This window comes from Electrophorus electricus, chromosome 6, assembly GCF_013358815.1.
Source record: "Electrophorus electricus isolate fEleEle1 chromosome 6, fEleEle1.pri, whole genome shotgun sequence".
In the NCBI taxonomy this organism is placed as follows: Eukaryota; Metazoa; Chordata; class Actinopteri; order Gymnotiformes; family Gymnotidae; genus Electrophorus; species Electrophorus electricus.
In genome coordinates this window covers 16,193,025-16,205,328 of record NC_049540.1, presented here as the reverse complement: position 1 = coordinate 16,205,328, position 12,304 = coordinate 16,193,025, and the positions used below count along the sequence as shown (strand labels likewise).

Here is a 12,304-nt window from a genome sequence, read left to right as displayed (position 1 = left end):
TGTATTGATTCATTCAGTTAAGTGAATATGTCGCCGCCCCTAGTGCTTTGTTAAGCGTAGACTCTCACAGACCTTTAAACTTATGTTTACCAATGTTCTGACAGACGTTCCCGCGTCGTATTTAAATGATGGGTTGTGGCTTTTTTGTTCTTGACCAATAGTATTAGGATAACCATGAACATGTATGTTCCTGTATCCAATCCTTAGTTGTGGAGGTTGTTTTAAACGTGTACTGGGACTGACCAATCAGGCCGGTCTCGTAGTGAGCTAGCGCGAGGCTGTGTAGTCTTCTATTGAGAGGAAGCGTGAAGCCATAGTGCGACTACCGAGAAGATACGCTTGGGCAAACAATATCGGTGGGTAGCGACGCAAAACACTACTTAAAGCTACTTATTTCAACCTCAGTGTTGTATTTCTGCATTGTGTTCGGTGTTTAATAGTTTATTTCGTCTTTAAATGTTGTGTCGAATGTATGCTTTATATTTCTATATTTACACAGTTAAATTACATTTTATTTGAATGCACCGCTTGTATACCTTTATACTGTGTGTTGTGTTATTTAATGGCATATGTTCTCTTTTGATTAAACTAAGACGTGTCGTATAGTGACCGTGTTTTTAAAATGGCTGGCGCTGTAAAATCTGCCCTACGCAAAGTATGGCCCCCACACATTTTTATAAAATAATTTAAAAAGTTCTTTGTCTAGCCATGTCTTGTACGCAGCAAAACCACCCCATCGTATTGTATATTTTACTTAATTTCCTCTTTAAGAGCAGCACGCTATTAAAACGCGATTGACAGCCGATGCCAGTCATGGCTGGTTTACTCTGCCTTTGTTATAAATGGGCTTGCATGGGGCCGTACTGGTGAAACTTTGGGAAAACTGAGTCTAGGTACTTTTTACACCGCGCTTAATGTAATGAATCCTGAAATAGCCAACATTTAATAAATCACCCTGGCACGCAGAATACCCGATGACCTTCATATACAATGCGTGTGTATGCGAAAGGGTGTGAAAGGCTTTGTTAGCCATTCCCTAAGCCTTCTTCCGAGCGCGCTGGAGAGGCCATTTTAATGAATGGAGTCCTATTCAAAAGAACGGCAAAGGCTGGCTGTTGTAACCTCATGTCGGTGCTGGTATAGAAGGCATGGGTTGCGTTAAAAGTATTGGTACGTTATTTTGACGGTCTGCATATTGTGAAAATAAGAAATATACAGCTGTACATTAAATTTAAATGTCGGTTTCTGTCATGACATTGCATTTCACAAAATGGAAGATGAATAATTCCCGTAGTGTCTCCCTGTCATTCTGTTTTCAGGCGCGTGGCATTTTAGTTTGTTAAATCACTCACTTTTAGCTTTGCAGATAACTTTTACCTTTTTGAGGACTTACGTTGTGTGTGTGTGTTTTATTTATTTATTTGTGTGTGTATGTAATAATATATATATATATATATCACACATACATACATAATGCATATAAATAAATAAAACGCATGTATTCTATGTATTATATTTTTTTATATATATATTGTGTGTATGTATGTGTATATACATACACATTTTATTTGTGTGTATATACACACATATATACATAATACATATAAATAAATAAAACACATGTATTCTATTTATATATATTGTGTGTGTGTGTGTATATACATACACATTTTATTTGTGTGTATATATACACATTTTATTTGTGTGTATATATACACACTTTATTTGTGTGTATATACATACATACATAATACATATACATAAATAAAACATGTATTCTATTTTTATATATATATTGTATGTGTGTATATACATACACACACTGTGTGTGTGTGTGTGTGTGTGTGTGTGTATATATATATATATATATATATATATATATATATATATATATATATATATATATATATATATATATATATATATATATATATATATATTAATTATACACATGTATTATAAATATGTATGCATTTTATGTCATTTCCAGCCACTAAGGGGTGTGATTTCTGCCTTGAGTACTACTGATATTTAAGAACACACCTTTTTAGGAGTGGGGATATTTCAGTGCTGCAAGTGGAAGTCCTCCAGCCTCCAAGATGGCAAAAGGTGACCCAGCAAAGCCGAAGGGCAAAATGTCTGCTTATGCTTACTTTGTAAAGACCTGCCGTGAGGAGCACAACAAGAAGAACCCTGGTATCCCGGTGAATTTTTCAGAGTTCTCCAAGAAATGCTCAGAAAGATGGAAGGTGAGTGTATTGCCTCTAAACAAGGTTCTAAGTGCTAACTGCATTCTTCAAGTGTGTAAACATTTTCATCTATAATCCCTCTGCTATTTATTGCAGGTTATGTCTCCAAAAGAGAAAACTAAATTTGATGAAATGGCTAAGCAGGATAAGGCTCGCTATGACCAAGAAATGATGAACTACAACCCAGGCAAAAGGGGCCGTAAGAAGAAGGACCCCAATGCCCCTAGGAGGCCACCGTATGTTTCTTCTAGCTAGCCTTTTGGATATAGGATTTATAATTAAAGTTTTGAATATGCATACACTTTAAATATTTTGTGGAATTAGAGTGCTTAATTGAGCTCTTTACCTTCGAAGGTCGGGTTTTTTCCTGTTCTGTGCTGAGCACAGACCAAGCATCAAGTCCCAAAGCCCCAGCATGAGCATTGGTGATGTAGCCAAGAAGCTCGGCGAAATGTGGAACAATCTCTCCGATTCAGAGAAGCAGCCCTTCCTTTCAAAGGCTACCAAACTCAAGGACAAGTATCAGAAGGTGAGGTTTGCTGTCACTTGTACTTCTCTCTTTCTGTAGCACACCAGGGTCAGCTTCCAGTGTCCATTTATCCTTATGTGAGGGTGACTGGGTAGTCTCATTGATCTCATTTTGTTTACTAGTTCAAGACTTTCTTTATTGCTATGCCAGTGTTTAAAGCTTCATTGCCCGCCTGTGGCTCGAGGTGGCCGATCGGCATCTCTTTTGGAGGCGTGGAATGATCCGAACATTCTTCCCTCTTTCAGGACATGGCGGACTACAGGCGTAAGGGCAAAACTGGCGGCGGGGCGTCTGCAGGCAAATCCAAACCCAAGGACGATGACGACGATGATGATGACGAAGACGAGGACGAGGAAGATGATGATGAAGACGAGGAGGAGGATGACTAATGGACTTTGTATCCCTAATCTGATAACAGAGGAGCTGCAGTCATCACTGCCAGTGTGAATTCATATAAGGTCTGAAACCTGCTAATAACCAGGCCATACATTTGGCACCTACGGAGAGGCCCAACCTTAAGACTACTCTCTCCAAATGCTGGTTTTGCCTGTGCTCCCCCAAACTTCTGTTAAGTGTTTTGCAAAAAAAAAAAAAGGGGGGGGGGGGGGTGAAATGTTCCCGCTGTACAGCAATAAGCATCTGGTAGCATAAGCATACATGTTTTAAAGCTGTAAGGTTGTGTTCCCATATGGCTCTTAACTTAGAAACTACATTTTATTTTTCTATTCTCCCAGCTTCAAATTGCACAATTCAAGACTGGGGGGATGAGAGGGTAATGTTTTTTCAGTTCTTGGTTAGGAATCAACTGGAGGTTTCCAATGTATAATGCATTGAAGGATATTTGTTTAGACTTAACGTTTTGTATAATATTTGGTAAATACGTTCAACTTGTGTGCAGGACATTTTGGCTTTAACCAGAAGAACATGATCATAGCTTTGCTGGATAAAGCCCTTATCTGTGCCGCCGCCCCCCCCCCCCCTTTTTTTTTCTTTTTTTTTCTTTTTTTTTTTTTTTTTTAAAGCGCATAGATAACACTGTGATTTAAAATGACATTTTTAGATCTAGTGTGATGTGACCTTTTTATGTAAAAATGTCAAATGTGTGTGATTGGTGTGTTTGGACTATAATGGCATATGCTTATTGATCATTTGATGCTGGTGTATGAATATTTATGGGAATAAACTGTCAACAATGGTGCATCTTGGTCTGGGTCATTCATTTAGCAAAAGCCACTGTAATGAACAGAAACTGGTTATGACTGCACACAAGAGCAGCTTATTGCTGTGTCTTGTGATACTGCAATAAACCACAAGGTGACAGATCTTCAGCAGGGGTGCTAGAACGAGCAGATATGCAAATATGTTGCAACAAGTGTGGACAGTGTGAGACTGCCACTTAAGTTGCTAACTTTTAAACACTTAATTTATCTAGATGCATTAGTTAACCTCGTTGAGAGAAGCATATTGGTCTCTTAAAGTTATAGTATCGCATTGCTCAAATGTGTAAACCATGAGGCACCTCAAGACTTTGGCACTACTGATGAATTTAAGTGATCCAATTAAACAACTTCCTAACTTTGACATTAACACACCATGACTGACTTGTGGCTTGCTCTGTACACCACAAAGACAACCTGCATTCTGCAGCTGCTGGAAGCTGCAGCCTTTTTACTTCTAAACTCTGGTTTTTGGGTCTCACAATTGTACAAAGCATGAGCATTTTATTCACTTTATGAACTATCAGTAAATTATCTTGATTTGCACAAATGGAGTCTGATTGATTGATTGATTGTCCAAAGCCCTGCCACTGGATGGACATCTTGGTTAACACATAGAGGACACTGCTGGGTTGGAAAAAATGCTGCATTTCTTGTCACATTCAAAACAGCATCTCACATCTACTGTTGTACCTCTTTCAATAGTTTCCAGAATATTCCTTGTCCCTTCCTCTTCACATAGTGTCTGTGCCTCTTGTTTCAAGCCACAAAGATCTATATGCAACCTTTTATCTGTCTCTTCGTTTTACTGAAAGGGTCCAGGGGAAATCACTTGAGAGTCATAGCTTTCATCTGGCCCGTTCATTTCAAGGAAATATCTGGCATATCTAATACTTTGAATATGCAGTGTATATCATATTTGTATCATAGGAAACCCTTACAAGAATTTTGAACATTATGCACCAGGGACCATATACTTTTCAAATATCTCCAGATATCAAATTCAGAAACCTGTGCTATATGTGCTGATAATCTCTTGGGAAGATCCTTTTTTATATGTATTGCTTTCATTTAATCAGAAGAGAACACCTGACTTGGATTAAAAATCTCTTTCAAACAAATGCAATGATCTTGAGGAACAAGATTTTGAGGTTTTGAAATTCCAGTGGGGCAGCACTTAAAAAACTTAAAAGCTTGTTTTCCTAACTGTGTATGTTCTGCAGGACTCTTGGGAAAAGACATATTTTGAGAGTATAGCTCATCATTATACATGTCTGTCTGACAAGTAAGATCACTATATATGAAGTTAGTAAACAAAGAATACAGGTATAAATTAAAATGTACCAACTGATAGGTCTGCTTGCAGGACAGAGGCCAGAGTTACTTTGTCATAGAGAATATAGTGGTGGGTAGCAATCTTACAGTTAGTATTATATTTTAGAGCACTGATAAACAGTGACAGATAAGCATGAACTGAATATGCATTTATAGAACATATGTGTAGTTTATAACTGGAAAGGTATCAGATACTAGTTTATTTTTGGCCTCAAATAGATACATTGATTTGTATCTGTAATATAATCTTTCTAAATTTCTTACAACTTGCAAAATATAAGACTCTAGGTTATCTTTACTGTATTGGAAGCTTCAAAGCTTGAGTTTTCCTTGAATTCCACAGCATTCCTTTAGTTTTACAAAAGTCTAAAATGGGTTTTAAACTATAAAATCTGTGCAATGTTTCATATGTCATGTAAATTACACAAAGCATGATTTTGAATAAAAGTAAGATTCAGTGCAGTACTGAACAATTGCACTTCATTCACTCATCAGTTCATTCATTCATCCATTCATTCAACTTCTAAACTGCTTAATCCAATTCAGGGTCAAGGGTGCAGAGCTTAACCTAGCAGCACAGGGCGCACTTGGAACATTATCAAAAAACAAACAAACAAACAAACAAAACAAAAAAAAAACCTTAAAAATGGTTTTCATATATATAGAAAAAGAAGAAGAGGGTCCAAACTGATCCTTGAAGCATCCCCTTTACTACCATCAGAGGTTTAGGCATAAAACCCTCAGCCTGCACATATGTTCTACCGCATACTTCTCAAACCAGAGAAAAGTAGCTTCAGATAATCCATCAGTGATGAGACTGGCATTCATATGTGCATGATCCACTGCATCAAAACCCTTGGATAAATCGCTAAAAAGAATTGCACAATGGTGTCCTTTATCTGAACAGTCAGTTGTGTAATTTGTTACTTTCAATTGTGCTATTATTGTGCTATTTCTTTCTGAACCCTGATTGTTTCTCAGATAAAATGTTATTTATGGCTAAGAATTCCATTAACTGGTTACTCACAACAGGTTCTGATAATATTAAAAATATAGGGTTAAAGGTGCTGCAATAACTTTATAAATGAAAATAATGGCTTGACAGCCTCAGTGCTAGGTAATTTATTGAAATCTAAATCCTTGAGAAATTTACCGTTCTCAGGAATAAGTCAGATTAAAACTGAATGAGGAATTGATGCTGTAGTGGTCTCCAGAAATACTGTCAAATTACTATTTGTACAGTCCATTCTCTTTTCCCTTCAACGACTGAAGTTGTAGACTTACCTCACACCACAGCTTTAAAGAGAATGGTAGAAATGGTCATGCATTGGTTACAAGAGTATTTATTGGTATTTATGAAAAGGAGGGGAGGCTGAAACCACTACACATGGTTGAATATACCTCGAACGCTGGATCTTCATAGACTCCTGCATAAGACATCACCCAGAGGTAACAGAAAGGACACCCAAACGTAGATTCATGCTATAAAAGAAATTCCTAGATTGACACACAGGAGTTACAGTAGTAGACTTATTTGCTATCCTCTCAGACAGCAGGAAGCTGTTTTGGACTGCACTTATTTTTTTAATGTTTATATATACACCAATCTTCCATAACATTAAAACCACCACCCTAATTATTGTGTAGGTTCCCTTTGTGGGACTGAAACAGCTCTGACCCATCAAGGTATGGGCTCAAAGGTGTCCTGTGGTATCTGGCACCAAGATATTAGCAGATCCTTTAAGTCCTGTAAGTTGTGAGGTGGGGCCTCCATTCAACAGATTTGTTTACCTAGCACATCCCACATATGCTCAAGTGAACTGAGATCTGGGGAATCCATACATTTGCATGAGGAAGAAACCTTGAGAGGAACCAAGACTCAAAGGGTGGCCTGTCCTCCTCTGGCTGACCACGGACATTAAAATAGTAACAATATAAACAATAAGGAGTGGAATAAGTAGTAATTGCAAATTATTTATTTTTCCCAGGTATTTTGGTGAAAACATAGGTGGAATGCATCATCTTTATCTTATATATAAATGAAACTGTGACATGGGCAGCATGGAGGAAGTGAGAGGCAAAGTTACACTAACAGGTTCTTTATTATCCATTTTGATAAAGCAACGATGACAAGTCTAGGTGGTCTCCAGGAATGGAGCAGCGTTACACTAGTAGACGAACATGGTCTTGACCACTAATGTGCAGTGCTGTCCTCCAAACCTGTGGGTGTATAAATATGGCACAGGGTTAAAGAGACACAGGTATCTCCTGTCAAAAGACAGGTGATTGCGAGTGGCAAAGGTAAGTAGTACGGTCCAGGTGTGGTGGAGGCGTGTCCCCCCCCTGTAGGGGATCGGTCTACCGTGACAGAAACAAGGTTTTGATCATTATTGATATGTATTGCTTTGAACTGAAAAGTTGGAAAGAAAAGTTTTACATTTAGGATTTTAAATGATAAATGACACCCAACGAACCCATATTCACGCCAGTCTCCCCAACACATGAGGGACAGAGTTTTACTGTTTGTGTAACAAATGTATTTCTTGCCCTTGATGCATGTGTAGTGTGTCTTCCTCTCTGTCCTGTGTCTACACATACATCACACCATTTCCTGTTATTGCTACTGGCTGCAACCTAGCATGATGAAAAGACAATAATTTTACTACCACCCCTGTCTCTATTGCTCACTCACTCACTCACTCACACATATTTAATTACAGTGGGTCACGATAGGAGAGTAAGACATATATGTATGCAACCACATCACTCACACTTACTTCAGGTATTGCAGTTGGGGATTCTCTGGGTCTTTTGGGAGGTTGTGTGGGTCAGTTGGGGGAATCCTCCTCACAATGGCTGTAGAGGCTGGGGTTCTTGGGATATGTTGGGTAAAGAGCACAGGAAAAATGGGAGCAGAAAGGTTCATGGTGCTCTGTTGAAACCTTGCGTTTGTGTGCATGTGTGGTGTGTGTGTACATGTTGTCCACAGAGAAGATGGGAGGTGATATCTAATTTTGAAAAGAAAAAGTATAAGTATCCTTATGAACCGGAAGTGTGTGTTTGGTGTGTGTTGCTGGAGATGGGTGGATGTGTGTTTGTGATGGGACTAAGCTTGGGATATTTGGCAATAAAATGGCAGAGTGGGTTGTGTTCAATCTATGAAACATGCAACTCCAAAAGAACACACACACATACTCACACAAACACACACACACACACAAACAGCAGGCCCAATGTAGGAGGAAGACAAAGTACAGGTACACAGAAAATGTTTTCTTTTTTCCTTTTTACCATGTTTACTTGTTTTCACTTACAATTCACACCCTTTTTTTTGGCAGTTGGTGGACCCGGAAACCACATGTGCAGTATAATTGTGTGTTGGAGGTGTTCAGTGTTTCAGTAAAAATGTGTTCTTTAACATGTTTTTCACAGAAACCGAGCAAGGGCTGAGGATGAAAAAATTATTCATTACATCATTTAAATAAATTTCAAATAATTTCAAACACTGTAAACAGGTCCCACAGACCCAAACAGCACACAAGAGTCCCACCTAGGGCCTCGGGTGGGGATGTTGTAGAGGAGGGACCAGAGGAGGATTTAAGGACAACATGGGTGAGGAGAAGGGCCAAGATGGTGTTATGTCCTGCATCCTTCGTCCTAAGGCTCACCCAGTCAAGGTTCTTCTCCCGGCTTCTCCCAGTCCACGGTAATCGCAAGTGTAAGAAAGAAAGTGAGAGAAAGGAAAATATTAAATATTAACCACACATGCAGTGTTAGCACAGTCATGGGTGGAGTTCTGGTACTCATTATACCTTGGGCATTGTCCAGAACCTTGGACAGCTGCTTGCAACTGCAATATATATTGAAAATAAACAGTCCATGCCCTCTGGCTGTGTTGTTATGGCCCAGAATCAGAATCTAAAAGAACAAAATAAACAAGAAACGTAAATACAGAGAAACTGAGCAATGTCTTTTATCATCTTTTACGCTCTGACACTGATAGCTGGCTGTGGTAGATTAACGTCAACAATTAGCTTTACTAATTACAACTGTACACTTTTAAATTCCTTACAGCTCAACCAATCTAACTTCACCAATATGTTTAACATTTGCCCAAGTTATATCCTGTTCATGAAGAAGTCTGGGATAAACCAAGGATTTTCATGTCATCATAAAAATACTTGAATTTCAATAACTGAAATCTTTTCCCAATCAAACTGAAGTCCTGTAAAAATGTTTGCTCATCAAAGTACTTAATTCTGTGTCTAACCATAATACATAGTGTAGTTTAGTGCTTTTGCACTTTTAATATGTCAACAAGATGATCACTAATATAATTTGCAAACATTGTTGCAGCTGAGTACTTGTGAGGGGAATTTGTAAGTATTAAACTGATTAATAATGACTACTTAGGGCACTTTAAATTTACCTTGCTGGGGCTATATACAATCTGATAAAGGTTAAGTCAGTCACAAAATGATTTTAAATAATCAGGTACTAGTTGTAACCAGTTCACCTCAAAATCGAAAAACGTTTTGATTATTATATTTAAATAGTGAATATGTAATTTGGTACATAGGCCCTCATTTTTCTTGACAGTTTAAATAAATGATTATTTGGTGTTACATTCAGTTTCTTTTTAAAACCTTAACTGAATTATTTTAATATATCCTATATTCTTCAGTATTCCTGTTTCTAAGACTCTTGAAAACATGTCATTATAAAGAGAAATGTCCCAGTATGTAGTGATACTGCAGTACTTTCATTCATATATTCTTTCTACTCATGTATTACGCTTTATTTGTGTTCATAATTCATCTACATTAATTATTATGGGAAGTCCATGACCTCTCTGTGTGTGTAAGAGGGATGGTATGGCAGAGTAATTTCACCAAAAGCAAACTTCTTAATAATAACATTAGTGTGAATTTTGAGAGCTTATTTTAGCTAAACCTCAGTTACTGATTCAGCAAAGTTTCATTTCTTACAATTAATGTTTGGTTAGCTAGAGATAGTCACAAATGTTAACCTAGCTTTTTAGTTCGTCATGTCACTAACATTAACCTAGCAATTTTGCCCTGTAATGTCACTAACATTAACCTAGCTATTTAGCTCTTAATGTCACTAACATTAACCTAGCTATTTGGCTCGTAATGTCACTAACATTAACCTAGCTATTTGGCTCGTAATGTCACTAACATTAACCTAGCTATTTAGCTCATAATGCAGCTACCAACATTTAGAATTGGATGCATCCCATTTGGGTACTGCACACTAATACGTTAAGGTAACATTTTAAGAACTTTACTATATAGTACTATATAGTATGCATTTGGTATACTGCAAAGCTTTGTACTAACAGGAAGTGATGAAGTGTTCCTACATCATGTATGTCATGGCAAGCTGTGACTCTGAAGGCTATGTTGAGAGATTTTTTCTTTAAAACAATTATTCAAATGGTCAGTAACTGTACCTTTTACCATAATGTTTTGAGAGGACAGACACTCACACAGCAGAGCACTGCTCTACTTACTATTTTTGCAGTGAATATTGTCCTAGATTTTTCTGTGACTTTATATATCACACTGCTATGGTTATTAAAAGGTTAAATGGTTTTTAAATTCCCAACTCATGCTACTCTGTGTGGTCTTTTTCCTTCAAGCTCAAGTCCTCTAGCAGAGGCCTGGGAGCTTGAGTGTTCTGAGTAGTATCTTAGCTGTTCCCAGTACTGCACTCTTTTGGATGGAGATCTCAGATGTTTTTTCTGCAGTCTGCTGCTGCCATTCTCTAAGCTTGGAGGTCACAGCCCCTAGTGCTCCTCTTTCTACTGGAACCACCATTGTCTCTAACTTCTACATCTTTGCCAGCTTTTCTCTCAGCCCTTGGTATCTATCGAGCTTCCTGTTGTGTTCTTTGCTCCTGATGTTGCTATAACTCAGGATTACCACATCTATCACTACAGCCCTCTTCTGCTGTTTATCCACCACTACTATGTCCAGCCATTACCATTTTGTCAATCTGTATATGGAAGTCTCACAGGATCTTAGCATGGTCATTCTCCACAAACTTTGGGGCTGTATCCTACTTTGACCTCAGAACATCCAACCTGTACTCAGCACAGATGTTTCTGTATACTATGCCAGCCACTTGGTTATGGCATTCCCATAACTAAGTATGCTCTGCCTGTTAGCATCTGGCCCCAAAACGCTCTGCCTGCTAACATCTTGCACACTGCTGTTATGTGCTAGATTGTCTCAGGGGCATGTTTGCACAGCCTTCATATGGGGTCCTGCCTGATGTGGTAGATTCCAGCCTCTGTCAGTCTTGTAATCAGAGCTTGTTCCTGTGCTGCCATGATTTGTGCCTCCATGCTGTCTTTCAATCTAGCATTTTCCAGCCATTGGTAGGATTTATCCTGGTGAGATGGATTAGTTAGTTGATGTCTTGATCATTTCTGGCATACAGCTTGATGTCATCCATGTAGAGGAGGTGGCTGATTGTTGCTCCATTTCATAGCCGGTATCTATTGCCACTCTTGTTGATGATCTCACTGAGGGGTTCAGGCCTTTGCAGAACAGCAGTGGGGACAGGGCAGCTCTGGTAAATCCTGCACTTGAAGGTGACTCGTGTTATTAGCCTGAAATTGGCCTCTAGGCTCAGCTTCCACAGCCACACTAAGTTCTTGATGAAGGCTCTTAGAGCCCTGTTGGTGTTATACAGCCTCAAGCATTCCAAGATCCATATGTGGGGCATTGAATCATATGCTTTCTTGTAGTTAATCTAGGTGGCACACAGGTTGGTCTGTCTGGTCTTACAGTCTTGAGTGAATGTTTTAGCCACCAGTAGCTGGTCATTGGCTCCTCTGGTGTTCTCGCCAATACCTTTCTGGGCCCTGCTCATGTACTGAGCCATGTGCCTCCTCATATTAGCTGCAAGGATGCCTGACAGGAGCTCCCATGTTGTGCATAGGCATG

General features: G+C 38.6%; 1 protein-coding gene across 2 annotated transcripts; it reads left to right on the top strand.

Moving 5' to 3' along the window:
* Positions 1–252: 252 nt before the first annotated feature.
* hmgb3b (high mobility group box 3b) lies at positions 253–3,709 on the top strand. Of its 2 annotated transcripts, none has more exons than XM_027030521.2 (5): positions 253–356; positions 1,991–2,249; positions 2,346–2,485; positions 2,604–2,778; positions 3,024–3,709. In XM_027030521.2, the coding sequence occupies exons 2-5, from the start codon at positions 2,100–2,102 to the stop codon at positions 3,165–3,167; spliced, it is 609 nt and encodes a 202-aa protein (XP_026886322.1). In that variant the 5' UTR covers positions 253–356; positions 1,991–2,099; the 3' UTR covers positions 3,168–3,709. The 2 variants fall into 2 exon arrangements, with proteins under 2 accessions (XP_026886322.1, XP_026886323.1); XM_027030522.2 differs by having other exon boundaries at positions 254–356; positions 2,052–2,249.
* Positions 3,710–12,304: the final 8,595 nt, after the last annotated feature.

Bases quoted from the DNA above. Each gene is read 5' to 3' on its own strand.
- hmgb3b (XM_027030521.2), top strand. From the start codon at position 2,100: ATGGCAAAAGGTGACCCAGCAAAGCCGAAGGGCAAAATGTCTGCTTAT. The intron at 2,250-2,345 runs GTGAGTGTATTG...TATTTATTGCAG, and splicing joins AATGCTCAGAAAGATGGAAG to GTTATGTCTCCAAAAGAGAA. The intron at 2,779-3,023 runs GTGAGGTTTGCT...TCCCTCTTTCAG, and splicing joins TCAAGGACAAGTATCAGAAG to GACATGGCGGACTACAGGCG.